Here is an 18,434-nt window from a genome sequence, read left to right as displayed (position 1 = left end):
ATATTGCATTCCCAAACTATTCCAATATCAAATTGAGGGCCTTTTCCTCAGAACCACTGTTGAATTTTGGGTCTATATACCACTAACATATTTAATAACAAATGGTCTCAAGTTCTTACTTAATAGTATTTGTATGCTTTATCTTCTAACCTAGACTATAAACTCATGGAAAACAAACTATGTTTTTCATTTTTCAGTATTTCCCAAACCATTTAGCACAAAGCCAAGCAAACTGAAGATAATCATTAAATAGTTGTTATAGAATGAACTAACTGGAATAATGTAGAAAAACTAATACAAAACTCAGCTTGATTAAAAAATACCTTAGTTATTAAAATTTACTAACAATAAAATTCTCAATTTTCTTATCAATGTTACCTTATTGACTCACCTACTAACTCCACTATTTAATTCATTGACCACCACTCTTCTGCTCCACGCCATGAGATCTCTTTCAGTGGCCATCTGGCTCCGGGGAGCATTGTTATGCATTTGTCGGACACCTTCAGTGTGACCACTACGTCGAAGCCCAATATTTGGGGATGAAGATATGTCCATATTTGGACTTCTCAAAGCTACAATAAAAAGAAAGGTACCACTTTCTCCCAGTAAAGGCACCAAAATTTTAGAGATCAGTACTCTGAAATAGGAGAGTCTAAGATGGTACTTCTAGACAATATTGCCAGCCTTTTGTTCTACATTTTCTGTACCACCTTTATGGTTTTTAAAGTGTGTTGAATAAAGCAAAGCACTCAATAAATGTTTAAAGTTTCTATCACTCTTTTAAATTTTTTCAAAGTATGTTCACATCTGTCATCTACTAAATGCTTAGGAAATACAAAAAGTATATTTAACATGATTTGGTAGATTCACAAATGCTTAATAGTACTACCTCAGAAAGCAGCTTTTAATCTAAATCTTATATTTAGCCCACTAAAAGGTCTATGAATAAAGTTTCAATAGGCTTTCAAAAGTAGTAATAAGAGAAAAAGTATAAGCAAAAAATATTAACTATCAAAATTCCATTTTCAAAGTTGATAAGCAATGAAAGAAAGGGGAATAAAGTAATGAAAGCTTTTTTAAGCCCCTAGATATTCCCTGTTAATTTATTTTTGTTGTATTTGTAAATAAAATAAAAATGGAAATTGAATGATTCATTCAACTGTTAAAATAAGCACCCAGGAAAGACAAAAACAAAACAAACAAAAAAACATTGGAAACTGAAGTCAGTGGGGTCGCTCTGACTAATGGCATTTCAAATATATCACAGAAATATAGTATGGAGGGTAGAGTTGAACGCTGATTTCATTAATGAATCTCTAAATCAGGGTTCTAAGAATGTTTAACAAAAAGGGCCTGGTTATGTAGGATTATCAGCCCACTTCTTATCTTGTTCCAGGTTAAGGAAAGCCTATCTGAGTTTAGGTGCTCCTTAGGTGAACAAAAAATATTTTAATTTTAATTTTATGGGATACTTAAGAATCAGGAAATGAGTATAATAACCTGTGAATCACCTCAAATTTAAATCGCTTTATTCAATTCCTGGACTATAATACCCAAATAAACCCCAATTACATAAATGTAAAAAGAAACACATTTGCCAAAATCCCATAAGAAGACTACATTTTGAAGTACTACTAATAGTTCTTGAAAAAGGCAAAACTGATGGTGCTCACTTTGGCAGCACTTATATTGAAATGATACAGAGAAGATTAGCATGGCCCCTGAGTGAGGATGACACGCAAATTCATGAAGTATTACATCATTAAAAAAAAAAAACTAAAACTGACAGAAGCTAAGATATATATAAAATTCAGATATATATGGCACCTGGGTGCCTCAGTCAGTTGGGTATCTGCCTTCGGCTTGGGTCATGATCCAAGTCCCAGGATCAAGTCCCACATGGGCTCCCTGCTTGGCAAGGGAGTATGCTTCTCCCTCTGGCCCTCCCTCCTCTCGTGTTTCTCTCTCAAATAAATAAAATCTTTAAAAAAATTCAGATGTATAGCCACATTTCATGTAAAGTGAAGAAAAGATATAATAAATTAGAATACAGCCAGTATTCATACTGTTGTGAAAACCAATTCATAAGTTGCATCTGTATTTTCTAAGAATAGGGCTTATCTTCCAGTGTATTTTTGTAAATTCAAGAGACGAAGGGGATAACGTTGCTTTTTTTTTCAACAAAGGAGGGTAAATTTTTTGTTAGTAATTTTTACATTCACATGGTTTTAATTTTGAAAACATTATAGGTTGGTTCTCCTTTTACAAAAAGGCTGTACTTACTGCAGCACCTCATTTATTATAACAAAAGGAAAGACTGCAAAAACATTCTTGAGTTAGGAGAAAACAGTATATTAAATGTACCACCCGTATTTCTTAAGAAACGCTAAGAACTTTTAGCCACAAATGACAATGAGATTATGGCACTTTGGTGTATTTGATATCACAATTGTAAATTAATAAAAATGTTCTTATTTAAAAACCTAAAATGTTCCTTACATGTAATTACTTAGTGCAATTAAAATAAAGTACCTCCATCATATAAATATATACATACTTACCACCATTAGCAGAATATGATCTATTAATTGGAAAATGTGGAACATCTCCTTCGTTAATTAGTCTAAGATCTTGTTCTCTCTGTAGCTCCCTGATTATTCCATCAAGAATGCTTTCATCTTGGTCATTGGTTTGTTGCCCAATTACTTGTTCTACCACCTCACCATCACCTTAATGAGACCAAAGATATAAAGCCACAAAATTACATACATTTTAATATACCTTAAATAGAGTAAAAACAACCTTCATCTATAAATTTCTAGATAAATAATAAAAAACAAGATTAAAATGAAAATAAAACATATATCAAAAAGTATTTATAAAGAACTTTTAAATTGTTTGATATGTCAGCTTGTGTATATGCATGACTTAACAAATGTCCCCAAATTAGCCATTATTAGGAGGGTCTTCTCATCTTAAAGAATAATCATTAAATTATGAATTTCTAAATGTACTTTCTCGATGAAATATTCCAAGCAAAAAGTCCAGAGTAGAGATCTGAGTAAAGTTTAAAGTTCAACCACAGATACAGAAAATGTTTTGCATATTTCTTTCATGAGAATTTCCTTTCTGAAATAAATCAAAATAATGGTCTTTCAAACACTGTCTCTTTCAAAAACACCTCAGTATATTGATAAGTACAGAAATTATTTCTAGTAACACACTGAAATACAATGGTTACATCTTAATACTTTATTTACTTCTATATTCTTTTTCTTTCCTTCTTTTTAAAGATTTATTTATTTATTCCAGAGATGGGAGGGAGGGGCAGAGAGATAGGGAGAGAATCCTCAAGCAGACTCTATGCTGAGTATAGAGCCACACGGGGCTGGATCCCAGGTCCCTGAGATCATGACTTCAGCCAAAATCAAGAGTCAGATGCTCAACCAACTGAGCCACCCAGATGCCCCTATATTCTTTTTCTTAAATACATCTTAGACATGTTTTTCATCTTGTCCTCTAGTCAGACTAAAAGGTATCCAAAAGAGTAGCCAAGTAGCCAGACATCAAGTCTTACAGGAAATGAAGTATGATGAATTAGAGGTTTTTTTTATTCAAATGTTTTGAGTTTTATCTATTTAATATTCATGCTTTTCCCCTTGTTTACATATATGACATTATAAAAGTCAATATTAGCAAACGTATAACACCATTTCATTGCTCTACAAATCTTTATGAGAGAATACATAAAAGGATATGCAACATTTCACTCTATAAAAAACAATTCAAGTCTTAAATCCCTAGTAAGGAAATAAAATTCCATTTACAATTCAATATCTACACCATACCTGGAAGAAAACCTACAACAAACAAAGATATGAAGGCGTTCTGGTGTGGTGGATGGGGTATGAGAGGCAGAAAATGCAAGAGAAATACATAAACAAGATTTGCTATGGAGGGGAAGATAGCTGTGGAGTAGGCGGAGACCAGGCTTGCCTCCTCCCATGAATACAAGTAGATAAGTACCAATTCATCCTAAATACTACAGAAATTGATCTGAAGACTAGCAGAACAAACTCTACAACTAAAGGTAGAGAAGAGGCCATATCAGAGAAGGCAGGAAGGCAGAGACATGGCTTGTGATAGAAACAGATCGTGGTTTCCATAGTGGGGAGGGAGTCAAGGTCGTAGAGAAGGGCAAGAGACAGACTAGCACAAAGGGGAGCTCACATGGGAAAGATGAATCCTCATAGCAACTGGCTTGGTAAGCCAGAGGGGCTGAATTTCATGAGTTCTTGAAAACAGTGGGGCTTAAAGCCTGGAGTTCTATAGGTCAACGGGTTTGGCTCTGGGAGAGCATGCAAAGCATTGGGGCTGCTCTTGGAAAGAATTCAGGGCAAACAGCCCATAAACTTGTGGCGTGGAAACTGATCTCAAGAGTGCCTGAGGCACACAGTGGGGAGCTTATCTGCCCATCTCAGAGTGTGTCCCAGAGAGGCAGGATTCATGGAAAGACCCGTCTGTGAACAAAGTAACTAGAAGCTGCCATTTCCCTCCCATCTGCATAAGCACAGGGTCACCTATGGGAAAGAGCATAGCACCAGAACTTACTACCTAAATTGCTTATGCCAAGTCCCGCCCCATTGTGCTCAGATGGAACTGACCTTCCAAGTCACACTTAACCTCAGTCCTAACACCAGTTCTCTTCCCTCAGACTGGCCCAAATTCCTGCCAACACTGGATCTCCTGATCCAGGAGTTTTGCAGGACCTGGGTTCCAGTGGCAGTGGCAACATGTCTCATTTCACAAGCAGACTGGAGCACACCAGTTAAAGCTCACCACAGAAGGCCAAGGACCAAACAATGCTGACAACAGGCAAAGACAGCATCTACAGAAGATGGGCCTAAAGAATAAAGTGGCCAGCACACAAGAGCAGAGTGCATGCACCACACATTAGAAAAACTCACTGAAGTGTCAGGTCCTGGGGAAAAGGGGACACTACACTCCAGGGTACTACAAGGACTTCTTCAGAAGGTCATTACCCCCAAGAAGAGGAGACATAGCTGACTTACCTAACACACAGAAACAGATACAGAGAGGCAAACAAAATGAGAAAACAGAGGAATTTCTCCCAAATGAAAAAAGAGGACAAAGCCACAGCCAGAGAGCTAAAACTAAAATAGATATAAGTAACATGCCTGATAGAGAATTTAAAGTAATGATCATAAAACTATGCACTGGACTTGATAAAAGAGTGGAAGACATCAGTGAGACACTTAAAAAAGAGATAAGGAATAATATAGCAGAGATAAAGGATTTAATAAACAAAATGAATAACATGGTTGACAGAATAAACAGTCTGGAAGAAGCAGAGGAACAAATTAATGACCTAGATGACAGAGTAATGGAAAGTAGTCAAGCTAAACAAAAGAGAAAAAAGAATTATGTGAAAGAATTAGGGAACTCAGTGACTCCATCAAACATAATAACATTCATATTATGGGAGTCCCAGGAAAAAGAAAGAAAGAGAAAAGAGGGCAGAGAATATATTTTAAGATATAATAGCTTAAAACTTCCCTAATCTGGGGAAGGAAACAGATACCCAGATCCAGGAGGCACAGAGAACCCTCAACAAAATCAACAAAAGCAGATCCACACAAAGACATATTATAATTAAAATGGCAAAATATAGTGATAAATAAAAAAAATTTTAAGTCAGCAAGACAAAAGAACACAGTTACACATAACGGAAATCCCATAAGGCTATCAGCAGCTTTTTCAGCAGAAATGTTACAACAAAAAGGGAGTGGCATGATATGCTCATAGTGCTGAATGGGAAAAATCTGCAGGCAAGAATACTCTATCCAGCAAGGTTATCTTTCAGAATAGGAAAGCTAAAGAGTTTCCCAGACAAACAAAAACTAATGGAGTTAATGACCAATAAACCAGCTCTATAAAAAATACTAAAAATAATTCTTTGAGTGGAAAGGAAAGACCAAAAGTGACAGTATCAAGTAGGAAACATAAAAGCAGTGAAAATGAGTATTTCTGGGGCGCCTGGGTGGCTCAGTTGGTTAAGCGACTGCCTTCGGCTCAGGTCATGATCCTGGAGTCCCGGGATCGAGTCCCGCATCGGGCTCCCTGCTCGGCGGGGAGTCTGCTTCTCCCTCTGACCCTCCTCCCTCTCATGCTCTCTGTCTCTCAAATAAATTTAAAAAAAAAAAAGAAAAAAAAAAGGAAATGAGTATTTCTGTAAGAAATCAGTCAAGAGACATACAAAAAAAAAAAAAGAATGTAAAATATGACACCATATACCTAAAATGTGGGGAGGAGAGGAGTAAAGAATGGGTTGAATCTTAAATGACCATCAACTTAATATAGACAGCTAGAAGATGGTGGTGTAATAGGAGGACCCTAGGTTCATCTCATCCCTCAAACACAACTAGATAACTATCAAATTATTCTGAATACCCAAGAAATAAACCCAAGGACTGACAGAACAAACTCCACAATTAGAGGGAGAGAAGAGGCACATCAAGAATGATAGGAAGTGTGGAGACATGGTTTGGAGGAGAAACAGCATGGGTGCTGTGGAGGGAAGGGAGACCTGATCACAGAGAAAGGCAAGAGAGTGAGGAGTACCTGGGGAATGCACAAGGAGAACACTTCCCCAGTCATTGACTGGGAAAATGAGAAGGGCTGATTTTTGTGAGTTTTTGCAACCAGCGGGGTTTAAAGACAGGAGTTTCAAAGGTAAGGTCAATATGCTTGGCTGGGACAGAGCCCTGAGGGCACTGTGCTACTCCAGGAGAGAAGGCAGATGAACAACCCTAGGGCAAAGAGCAAGAAAACAGCAACTGGAAAACACCAGGATACACTGGGAGAGATTATTCGCTCTTTTCAGAGTGCTTCTTTGAGAGCAGCAAGCACGGAGACCCCTCTCCTGGGACAAAAGAGCTGGCTGGTGCCATTTTCCTCCCCTGCCCATCACATAAACATAGAGCCATCTTCAGTAAACAGCACAGCACCAACACTGGCTGCCTAACTTGCTTACATCAGGACCCACACCCCTGCACTCTGCCCTTACTGCCCCTTCTAGGTAAAGTTTGCCTCAGTTCCAGCACAGTGGGCCCCTTCCCCAGAAGACCAGCAGAAACCCCTGCACACACCATAACTCCTGACCAGAGAGTTCTGCAAGGCTTCAGTTCTAGTGGAAGTACCATCAAGTTTCATTTAACAAGCAGAACAGAGCACACATAGTGAAAACACACCACACTCTGGCCAAGGTCCAAACACTGCCCACTGCAGGCAAGGAGAGCCTCTGAAGAGGAATGGTCTGAAGGAAAGAGCAGGTGAAACACAGCAGCAGAGTGTACTCAGCACACACCAGAGACACTCCTTGAAGCACCGGGCCCTGGACACTTTATGAATTCTTCTTCATAAAGCCATAATTCTTAGGAGCAGGAAACATAACAGGCTTTTCTAACACAGAGAAGTAGACAGAGACTTAGAAAAAATGCCAAGATGGCGGAATTCAAACACAAGATAAGGTCACGGCCAGAAATCTAAGTGAAACAGATGTAAGTAATATGCCTGATGGAGAATGTGAAGCAACAGTCATAAGGATACTCACTGGGCTTAAAAGCATGGAAGACTTCAGGGAGGCCCTTAACCCAGGGATAAAATAGCTAAAAAACTGTCAGAAATGAAGAATGCAATAATTGAGATTCAAAACAGGCTGGATGCAATGAAGTTAATATAGACAGCTATATGCACAAGAGGTTATATGTAAAACTAATGATAACCACAAATCAAAAAACACTAATAGATAGGCAAAGAATAAAGAGAATGGAATCCAAATATATCACTAAAGCATATCAGCAAAACTTAAAAGAGAGAAAGATAAGGATCAGAGAAAAAACTTCAGAAATAACCACAGTACAAGTAATAAAATAGCAATAAATACATATCTATCAATAATTACTTTGATGTAAATAAACTAAATGCTCCAGTCAAAAGACATAGGGTGACAGAACGAATTAAAAAAAAAACAAACAAGACCCATCTATATACTACCTATAGGAGACTCATTTTAGACCTAAAGACACATGCAGAGTGAAAGTGAGGGAACTGAAAAACATTTATCATGCAAATGCATGTGAAAAGAAAGCTGGAGTATCAATACCTATATCAGAAAATACACATTTTAAAATATACATTTTAAAACAAAGACTATAACAAGAGATGAAGAAGGACTCTACATAATAACAAAGGGGACAATCTACCAAAAAGATAACGATTGTAAATATTTACGCACCCAACATGGGAGTACTAAATACATAAAACAGTTAATAACAAACATAAAGGAACCAATCAATAATAATACAATAATAGGGGACTTTAATACACTACTTACATCTAAAAATTTTGTTTATTTATTTATTTATTTATTTGACAGAGAAACACAGCGAGAGAGGGAACACAAGCAGGGGGAGTGGGAGAGGGAGAAGCAGGCTTCCCACAGAGCAGGGAGCCCAATGCAGGGCTTGATCCCAGGACCTTGGGATCATGACCTGAGCCGAAGGCAGATGCTTAACAACTGAGCCACCCAGGCGCCCCTACACTACTTACATCTAAACAGATAATTAAAAAGCAAACAATGGCACAGTATACTGGGTGGATTTAACAGATATATTTATATAGAACATTCCATCTTAAAACAGCAGAATACACATTCTTTTCAGATGCACAGGGAACATTCTCCAGAATAGATCACATATTAGGCCAGAAAAAGAGTCTCCACAAATTCAGAGATTTAAGTCATACCCTGCATATTTTTTGATGACAAAGATATGAAAGTTGAAGTTCAACACAAGAAAAAATCTGGGAAGACCACAAATACATGGAGGTTAAATAACATGCTACTAAACAATGAATGGATTAGCCATGAAATGAATGAAGAAATCCAAAAGTACATGGAAATAAATGAAAATGAAAACACAATGGTTCAAAAGCTTTGGGATGCATCAAAAATGGTTCTAAGTGGAAGTTTATACCAATATAGGACTTACGCAAGAAGCAAGAAAAACCTCAAAGAAACAACCTACCCTTACACCTAAAAGAGTTACAAAAAACACCAAGCTATACCTAAAAACAGCAGAAGTTAGGAACTAATAATGATTAGAGCAGAAATAAATGATATAGAAACTAAAGAAACAGTAGAACAAATCAATGAAACCAGGAGCTGGTTCTTTGAAAGATAAATTCATAAACCTCTAGCCAGACTCATCAAAAAACAAAGAAAAAAGACACAAATAAATAAAATTACAAAGGAAAGAGGAGAAAGAACAACCATACCACAGAAATACAATTAGAAGAGTATAAGAAACTATAAGCCAAAAAATTGGACAACCTAGAAGAAATGGATAACTTCCTAGAAACATATAAACTACCAAAACAGAAGCTGGAAGAAATAGAAAATGTGAATAGACTGATTACCAGCAAGGAGGTTGAATCTGTAATCAAAAAACGCCCAATGAACAAAAGTCCAGGATGAGATAGCTTCACAGGCGAATTCTACCAAACATTTATTTTTATTTTTTTTAAGATTTTATTTATTTATTTGACAGAGAGAGACACAGAGAGAGAGGGAACACAAGCAGGGGGAGTGGGAGAGGGAGAAGCAGGCTTCCCGCAGAGCAGGGAGTCCGATGCGGGGCTTGATCCCAGGACCCTGGGATCATGACCTGAGCTGAAGGCAGACGTTTAACAACTGAGTCACCCAGGCGCCCCTTTCTACCAAACATTTAAGGAAGAGTTAATACCTATTCTTCTCAAAGTATTCCATAAAATACAAGAGGGAGGAAAATTTTCAGAATCATTCTATGAGCCCAGCAATACCGTGATAACCAAAATCACATAGACACCACTAAGAAAGAGTACAGGTCAATCTCTTTGAAGAACATAGATGCAAAAATCCTCAACAAAATGCTAGCAAACAGAATCCAACAATCAAGTAGGATTTATTCCTTGGCTGCAAGGGTGGCTCAGTATTCACAAATCAATTTGATATACCACATTAATAAATGAAAGGATGAGAACCATATGATCCTTTCAATAGATGTAGAGAATGCATTTGATATAGTATAACATCCATTCATGATAAAAACCCTCAACAAAGTAGGGATAGAGGGAACATACCTGAACATCATGAATGACAAAAAAATCCCCAGCTAATATAATCCTCAATGGGGAAAAACTGAGAGGTTTCCCCTTAGGGTAAGGAACTAGAAAAGAATGTCTACTCTCACCACTTTTATTCCAGAAGGTACTGGAATCCTAACCATAGCTATTAGATCACACACAAAAAAATATAGGGTAGGCAAATTGGTAAGGAAAAAGTTAAATGTTCACTATCTGTGGATGACATGAGACTATATAGAAAACCCTAAAAACTCTACCAATAAACTACTAGAACTGACATATGAATTCAGGAATCATGGGATATAAAATAAATGTGCAGAAATCTATTGCATTTCTCTACACTTATAATGAAGCAGCAGAAATAGAATTTAAGAAAACAATCACATTTGAAATTATATCAAAAATAATATTACCTAGGAATAAACCTATAACCAAAGAGGTGAAAGACCTATCTTCTGAAAACTATAAAACAGTGATGACAGAAATTGAAGATGACACCAAGAAATGGAAAGACATCCATGCTTATGGATTGAAGAACAAATATTTAAAAATGTCTATACTGGGGTGCCTGGGTGGCTCAGTCTGTTAAGCAGCTGACTCTTGATTTTGGCTCAGGTCATGATCAGGGTCCTAGGACTGAGCCCCAAGTTGGGCTCCATGCTCAGTGGAGAGTCTGCTTGAGAATTATCTTTCGCCCTCTGCCCCTCTCCCCACACTCTCTCTCTCATAAATAAATAAATCTTTAAAAATTTTTTTAAAAGATCTAAATGTGAGTTCTGAAACCATAAAAATCCTAGAGGAGAGTATAGGCAATAATTTCTCTGATATCAGTCATAGCAACATTTTTGTAGATATGTCTCCTGTGGCAAGGGAAATAAAAGCCAAATAAACTATTGGTACTGCATCAAAATAAAAAGCTTCTGCACAGCAAAGGAAGCAATCAACAAAACTAAATGTTATGCTACTGAATGGGAGAAGATATTTGCCAAGGACATATCCAATAAAGTGTTAGTATCTAAAATATATAAAGAACTTACATAAATCAACACCCAAAAACCAAATAATCCAATTAAAAGATGGGCTGAAGAAATAAACATTTCTCCAAATAAGACATCCAAATGGCCAACAGACACATGAAAAGATGCTCAACATCACTCATCATCAGGGAAATGCAAATCCAAACTACAATGAGATACCACCTCACACTTGTCTAAAATAAAAAACACAAGAAACATCAAGTGTTGGTGAGGATGTGGAGAAAAAGGATCCCTTTTGCACTGTTGGTGGGAATGCAAACTGTGCAGCTACTGTGGAAACAGTATGGAGGTTCCTCAGAAAGTTAAAAATAGTGGGGCGCCTGAGTGACACAGTCAGTTAAGTGTCTGACTCTTGATTTCAGCTCAGGTCATGATCTCAGGATCGTGAGGTAAAAGTCTGGTGTCGGGCTCTGTTCTCAGCGGGGAGTCTGCCTGAAATTCCCTCTCTCTCTCCCTCTGCCCCTCCCTGCACTTGCTCTCTCTCAAATAAATAAATCTTAAAAAAAAAGTTAAAAATAGAGGTACCCTAAGATCCAATAACCACACTACTGGGTATTCACCCAAAAAATACAAAACGTCAATTCAAAAGGATAAATGTACCCCTAAGTTTATAGCAGCATTATTTACAATAGCCAAAATATAGAAGCAGCCCAAGTGTCCATCAATAAATTAATGAATGAAGAAGATATAGTATGTATACACACACACACACAAATACACAATGGAATATTATTCAGGCATAAAAAAAGGATGGAATCTTGCCATTTGCAATGACAGGGATAGAGCTAGAGAGTGTAATGTTAATTGAAATAAGTCAGTTGGAGAAAGATAAATACTGTATTACTTCATTCATATGTGGAATTTAAGAAACAAAACAAATGAGCAAAGGAAAATAAAAGAGAGAGAGACAAGCCAGGAAATAGTCTCTTAACTATAGAGAACAAACTGATGGTTAGTAGGGGGAGGTAGGTGGGGCATGGGTCAAATAGGTGATAGGGATTAAAATGTGCACTTGTTGTGATGAGCACGGGGTGATACATGGAATTCTTGAATCACTATATAGTATGCCTGAAACAGATATAACACTGCATATTAACCATACTGGAATTAAAATTTGAAAAAGAAGAGTTGCTTTGACAGGGAATAGTATTTTTCAGTGTCTTATTCTAGTATCCTTACATCATGCATCATGCTCATCACTGCTTCCTTTATATCCTCCAGGATTGACTGTTATTTAAACACTAAATAATTCTTTGCATTTCACACAAGAGAATGGGTAAATGGCCATTTCCCAGTTTTTGGTTTTTGAAATTTCCTCATCTTCGGTCCATTAATTATGGACTGTCAAATCAAAAAACCAATAATAATAGCAGTGGAATTTCAGCAGTGAGAAAAGCTTGACACACTAAAGTTAGTACATTTAATGTTCAGGGTTCTAAGGAAGCAGGTCAAGACATTCTCTGCTTGAGAATATGCTTGTTGTCCTAATCCATTTATCTGTGTTTAAGTGATATAAAAATGTAAAACTACTCTGGTAAGTACTATGCAACTGAAAATTAATAGAAGTGTTAGGTAAAATATGGTATAACCTACTACAGAGTTTAGCAAGGGACATACAAAGAGAACAGCAGCAAGTATAACATTTTGCAAAATGTTTTGAGATAACATACCATTAGCCACATATCCCAGCTGTGGTATAAGTTGTTCATCTTTACAATTTTCCCGTCCTGGTACTAGTCTTTGGAATTTTGTAGGATGAGGATTGCCATCAACATCCACCAAGAATGGGGGAGGCATGAGGTGAGGAGCTTGTTGGGTTTGTTCATCCAGTACATAGTTGTTGGCATCACGGATAAGAGGTCGATAATCCGTGTGGAAGAACATCTGATCTGGAATCTTTATGACAGGTTTTAAGTATTTAACATGCATAGGGAATTAAATTTTATTCCTAGAGAGAATGCATTTTTCAAATCAGACACTTTTTACATACTCTTATAGCCCTCTACTGCTTTATGTTCCCTCTAGGTAGAAATGAATCACTTAAATACTAATCTTATCTCTTCTCCACAAAATCCTATAATCTGTATTACTTTCTGGTCCTAGATCATATTTCTCCAATTAGCATATGAAGGAGAGCAATGCCACAGTAGATAAAGTTAGGTATTTTTACTTAAGTTGTAAACATACAAACATTTCTAGCTATTTTTATTGCTTATTTCTATTCAAATAAGGATAGAGGGAGTATAATATAAATGGCAAAGCAAGTAAATACCAAATACATAAAAAATACTCAAAGATGATAGGTATTGAGCTAAATTCAATGATTCTGAGTTCTCTTCCAATTCTAAGAATCCATAATCTATTTCAAATTCATAGCTAATAAAATATAAAGAACCATTTAAGCTAGCTTCCAAAGTATTTTAACAAGATGGATAATAGGTAAAGTGGCCAAGCAAGAAAATTAACATTTGGTCACCAGCTGTTTATTTCTAATTTATGATAAGTTAGAGGATGCAATCTGGTAAAGTTGTTCTCCATTATACCTGAAGGGCAGTACGGAGAATATGTTCTAAGCAAAAGGATTTCCTAATGAATTTTTTATCTACATCACCCTATATCTTAATAGTGATTCAAACTGCCAAGTCTATGTTCTGGCAGTGATGAAAACTTTTGTCAAGAAAGGTGACTTTGTTATTTTATATCTATTGACACTCAATGACCCTTATTAACTGGAAGACTTCAAATAAGATTTATGAATGATACAATCCAAAATTATAGTCTATAACAAAAATCAAACAGACTAACCTTTTCATAGTATTTACTGCATCCAAAACCAAAAAGCAGCAAATGCCCATGAGAGTCTGTGCAGGCAAAATGGTTTCCATCTGGTGAAAATTTACAATCAAACACTGCACCATGGCCTTGGCCTTCAATCTGAAATTTAGAGGAGTCACTTTAAGTCATCTTTAAGAGGTAATTTTCAAGTAAGTAGGCAATAGATTCTGCTTCCTAATATCTTGGATTCTGTGATGCATCTACATTCCAATGTACTCTCTGGCTTCTGTTGCCAGAACCCCACTGAAACAGTAAAGCTCTGAAAGAAATTAGGAAGAATCAAAATGCAATAGATGGATGGTATCAAACATTACTAGCAATGTTGTATCTCAAGAAGTACTAAATGAGTGACTGAGAATAAAAAAGACCTAAACACGACCAAAATGACAAAAGTGCTATCTCAGCAAAATCAAGATAGTATCTTCACACCTTAAATTATAATGCAAGCAAACCTTAAAATAACCTTCCTAAAATAAAACACATAAATCAATTTTACTAACAAAAGACAGGGGATATTAACACTCTCGAACTTACAAAGCCTATAAAAGGAAGCTCAAAGGTTGACAATTTAGAAATGTTTCCTCAGAACTAACACTAAATATGGAGTATGTGAGTAATTCCCATTACCATAGGAGGGTGTTCTGCTGGAAAAAGAGGTAGCTCACCAGATTTTCCCATGGTTTGTATGAAATGTATCTTAAGAGTATCTATACCTCCAATTCCATGTTTGCCAAACAACTTCCTGATTACTAACTAAGCCACATGGAGTTTACCAGAAGCAGATACAATACAGTCACTGTTATGATTCATACATTACGATTATTGTTTAAACATTAACCTTTTTGTGAGTTTGGTTACTGTTACCTCCAAAAGCTTATTAAATTTGAGTTTCTAGAATTTAGAGCTGGGGACAAGAATTTGGAAAATGCTAATGCCATGATAACAGAGTCACTCTGAAAGGTGTAATTCTTGATTGGCCTTACTCTCAGGTCTTGAGACATTCTCTAAGTTATTGTATGGATTTAAACACAGATGACAAAGGTTCCTTGGCACTAAGTATACTTTAATTACCAAGTTGTCATATAAGAGATGTCTGTTTTAATATGAACTAAACACAGATTTTTCTTACCATGTTAAAATAATTCCGAATTTTGGTTCCCCGGTCAAGGTCCCAAATAAAAATGTTCCCATCATGACCCGCTGAAAGTATGATCCTTTGATCAAATGGATGTGCTTCCAAAACAAATACTTCATCATCATGTCCCTGTGATAAAATCAATATTAAAAATGAAAAGCAACACCAAGTATTTGGTTTATTTGGCCAAAAGATCTCAGGAGTGTGCTATTAATCCCACGCAGATGATGTACACCACAGCATTTACTACATGGACACTAAAAGAAATAGTTCAGTTAGGGTTCCTTATATGTTTAGGTGCTGATTTCAAAAAGTATTCAATACAGAAGACCAAGGAAGGTGTTTAAAGTGTAGTCCCAAACAGTTACAGCTCATTAACCAGGCCCCTGAAATATAATTTGTATTTCTATGACTCTGCTATTTAAGACCCACAGAAAATGGGACAAACAGAATCTTTCATTAACACCCAATTCTGCCACAGAGATAACACACAAACCTTCATTGTTCTTTATCCAGCACTCTCTATCCCTAGTATTCAAATTAGATTTTGGAAGGCCCCATGGTACATTCAAATAAAAAAGCATAGTGGCTCTGCCCTTTATCTACTTTACAGTTGAAGGTTTCATTTAATATGCTATCTGAAAAATGGGTTTGTTGCTAAAAAAGTTTGAAAACCAATGCTCTCTATATATGTTTCCCTTACCGATATCAGTATATAGAGACCTTAGATCAGGAGTCTGCAACTATAGCCTTCAGGCCAAATCTAGCTCCCAGACATTTTTGTACATAGAGCCTGTGACCTAAGAATGGTTTTTACATTAAAAGGCTTCAAAAAAACAAAGAATATGCAACAGAGACTATATGTGGCCTGCAAAGCCTAAAATACTATCTGGCCTCTTAAAGAAATAGTTTGCCAACACTTGATTCAGGTCATTGTTAAGGAGAATACATGATTAACGATAGGCTCCAAGTCTTAGAAAAGCATGCATGACATCCTGAAGTTGCATTTCACTTAGGAACACATCAGCATATTACACATCAGGAGTTTTTAGAAATCATCATATCTTATGACCCTAAAAAGTGCATTTTATCCTAAATCAGTGTATAAAAAATGGAATAGAGCACCCTACCATGTTACCTTTATGTACAAAAATATAACTTATTAAAAAATAACTGCACACTGGCTCAAAATGTGTAGGTAAAATCCCATTGCAATAAATACTCTTACAACTGAAAGTTTACCAAGACTCTTCCCAGTGACCACTAAAAAAATTACTTCTTTGTTATATGCTAAATATAGCATATAACAAATACTTTCTCAGGTTCCTAATGAGTAAACAATAAAACTACTTTGTTAAACTCAAATGATAATGATACAACTATTTCAGTGTACACTGGAAAAGAGAGGCTTTTAAATAGGGGATTTTATTTGTTGGTCACATGTCATAGGATAGGACATAGTCACTGGATCATAGGGAACAAAACCTAACCAAATTCAGTAATGTCTTAAGATGTATCATCTGCCTTATTTTTATTTATTAAGCACACCTCTATTTTCATCACTGCCACACAAATCCAAATTATCATCATGGCCCATCCTACCATAGACTCCTACATTATACCAGAGTCACTCTTATCTTCATTCCAATTCTCTCTATTCTGTTGCCAGAATTATATGGTATTCTTCAAAAGCAAAATTCACATGTCATTCCTTAGCATTTAAATCTTTTAATGGTTTACTGTTGGTCTAGGATAGATCCTATAAGACCCTGAATGGTCTGGCGTCTCTCCATTTCTCCAAACCTATCTGGTGACACTCTTTGTTCTCTGTGCTCTAGCCAAAAATTGGCTTTCTTTCAACTCCCTTCTATCTGAAGACCTTTGATGTGCTCTTCCCTCTTCCTGTAAGGACCTCCCAACTCTCTCACATATGTAATTTATCAAATATTTATCGATATCCTACCATATTGAGACAGAAAATAAACAAACAAGAAAATACCAGGTAGTGATAAACACTATGATGAAAAGAAAGCAAGGTGATAGAATAAGATAAAGACTGGAAGGCTACTCTAGATTGTTTGATCAGGAAAGGCCTTGTCAAGGAGGTGACATTTAGGCTGAGACGTGGGTAATTTCTATCTATCTTTCAAATCTTATCCCAAATTTAACTGCCTTAGGAATCTTCTCTGACCCTATTTTGACTAGGGTCAAATAGGTTTAGACCAGGTTTGGTCACCCTATTAGAAACTTGCATTGTATTTTCCACTTCTTTCTTCGGACCATTTATTTATTTTGTGTGGTTTTTTTTTAATTTTTTTCTTAATAGGCTGTAAATCCCAGGATGATGGGGACTCTCTAATTTACTATTTATTCCTAACATCTAACTCAGTTGCTGGCACACAGTAGATGCTCAGTAAGTATTTGCTGAGTGGAAGAACTTTACACCACGCTAAGACCCCAATAAACAAATTGTTAACACAGAAAAGATAAATATCAAAACTAAGTAGATTTGACTGTTAACAAGGTCTAAAAATAAAAAGTCTGTTCTAAAATTTTTTCAGTAAAATTCACTGAAAAAGATGACCCATTAATCAACCCATGGGAAGAGTACCACTAAACAGAATTCTAAATTAAGGTACTTGTTAGGACAGAATTTTACACAGATCTATAAAACCAGTGGCTATGACATGAACTTTGAAACTGTGATTTTTAGATATATAGACTTGTGCTGTCTAATACTGTATTTAATAGCTACATATGGCTATTAAGCATTTGAAATGCGGCTAGTCCAAATTGAGATGTTGTGTAAGTGTAAAATACACACTAGATTTCAAAGATTTAGTATTTTAAAAATATGAAATAGTTAAAATTAATAATTTTCATATTAGTTACATGTTGAAATACTACTATTTTGGATATACTGGGTTAAATGAAATATATTATTAAAATTAATTTCACCTGTTGTGCTTTACTTTTTCTGTTGTGGCTACTAGAAAAATTAATATTACATATGTGGCTCATATTATATTTCTCTTGGAGCATGCCGTGTAGACAAACACCTCCTAATAAAGAATCAAGCAAATAGTATAGATTTTTCTATACATATTAACAGAAACTTACATTGGGGAATAGGGAAAGGCAGAAGGGGATAAAGAATTGGCTAAGCAGATAAAAAAAAAAAAAAAAGAATCTAAAACTCCACTAACACAGTGTCAGGGTTT

The 18,434-nt window shown here is 36.1% G+C and overlaps 1 protein-coding gene and 1 pseudogene across 1 annotated transcript in view; one reads left to right on the top strand and one right to left on the bottom strand.

The window, feature by feature from the left end:
- The window catches only part of BRWD3 (bromodomain and WD repeat domain containing 3), a 186,998-nt gene that overhangs the window by 70,882 nt on the left and 97,682 nt on the right, over window positions 1-18,434 (bottom strand). Inside the window, exons 15-19 of the mRNA XM_021689738.1 lie at window positions 15,208-15,342; window positions 14,049-14,177; window positions 12,914-13,139; window positions 2,565-2,732; window positions 392-575 (exon numbers count right to left, since the gene is read on the bottom strand). Of these exons, the coding sequence (XP_021545413.1) occupies window positions 392-575; window positions 2,565-2,732; window positions 12,914-13,139; window positions 14,049-14,177; window positions 15,208-15,342 (842 nt within the window). The remainder of the gene's footprint in view (window positions 1-391; window positions 576-2,564; window positions 2,733-12,913; window positions 13,140-14,048; window positions 14,178-15,207; window positions 15,343-18,434) is intronic.
- On the top strand, window positions 1,669-1,769 carry LOC123323477 (annotated as a pseudogene).

Source organism: Neomonachus schauinslandi, chromosome X, assembly GCF_002201575.2.
Source record: "Neomonachus schauinslandi chromosome X, ASM220157v2, whole genome shotgun sequence".
Classification (NCBI taxonomy): Eukaryota; Metazoa; Chordata; class Mammalia; order Carnivora; family Phocidae; genus Neomonachus; species Neomonachus schauinslandi.
Note: the sequence above shows the minus strand (reverse complement) of the source record. Positions and strands in the feature narration are given on the sequence as shown.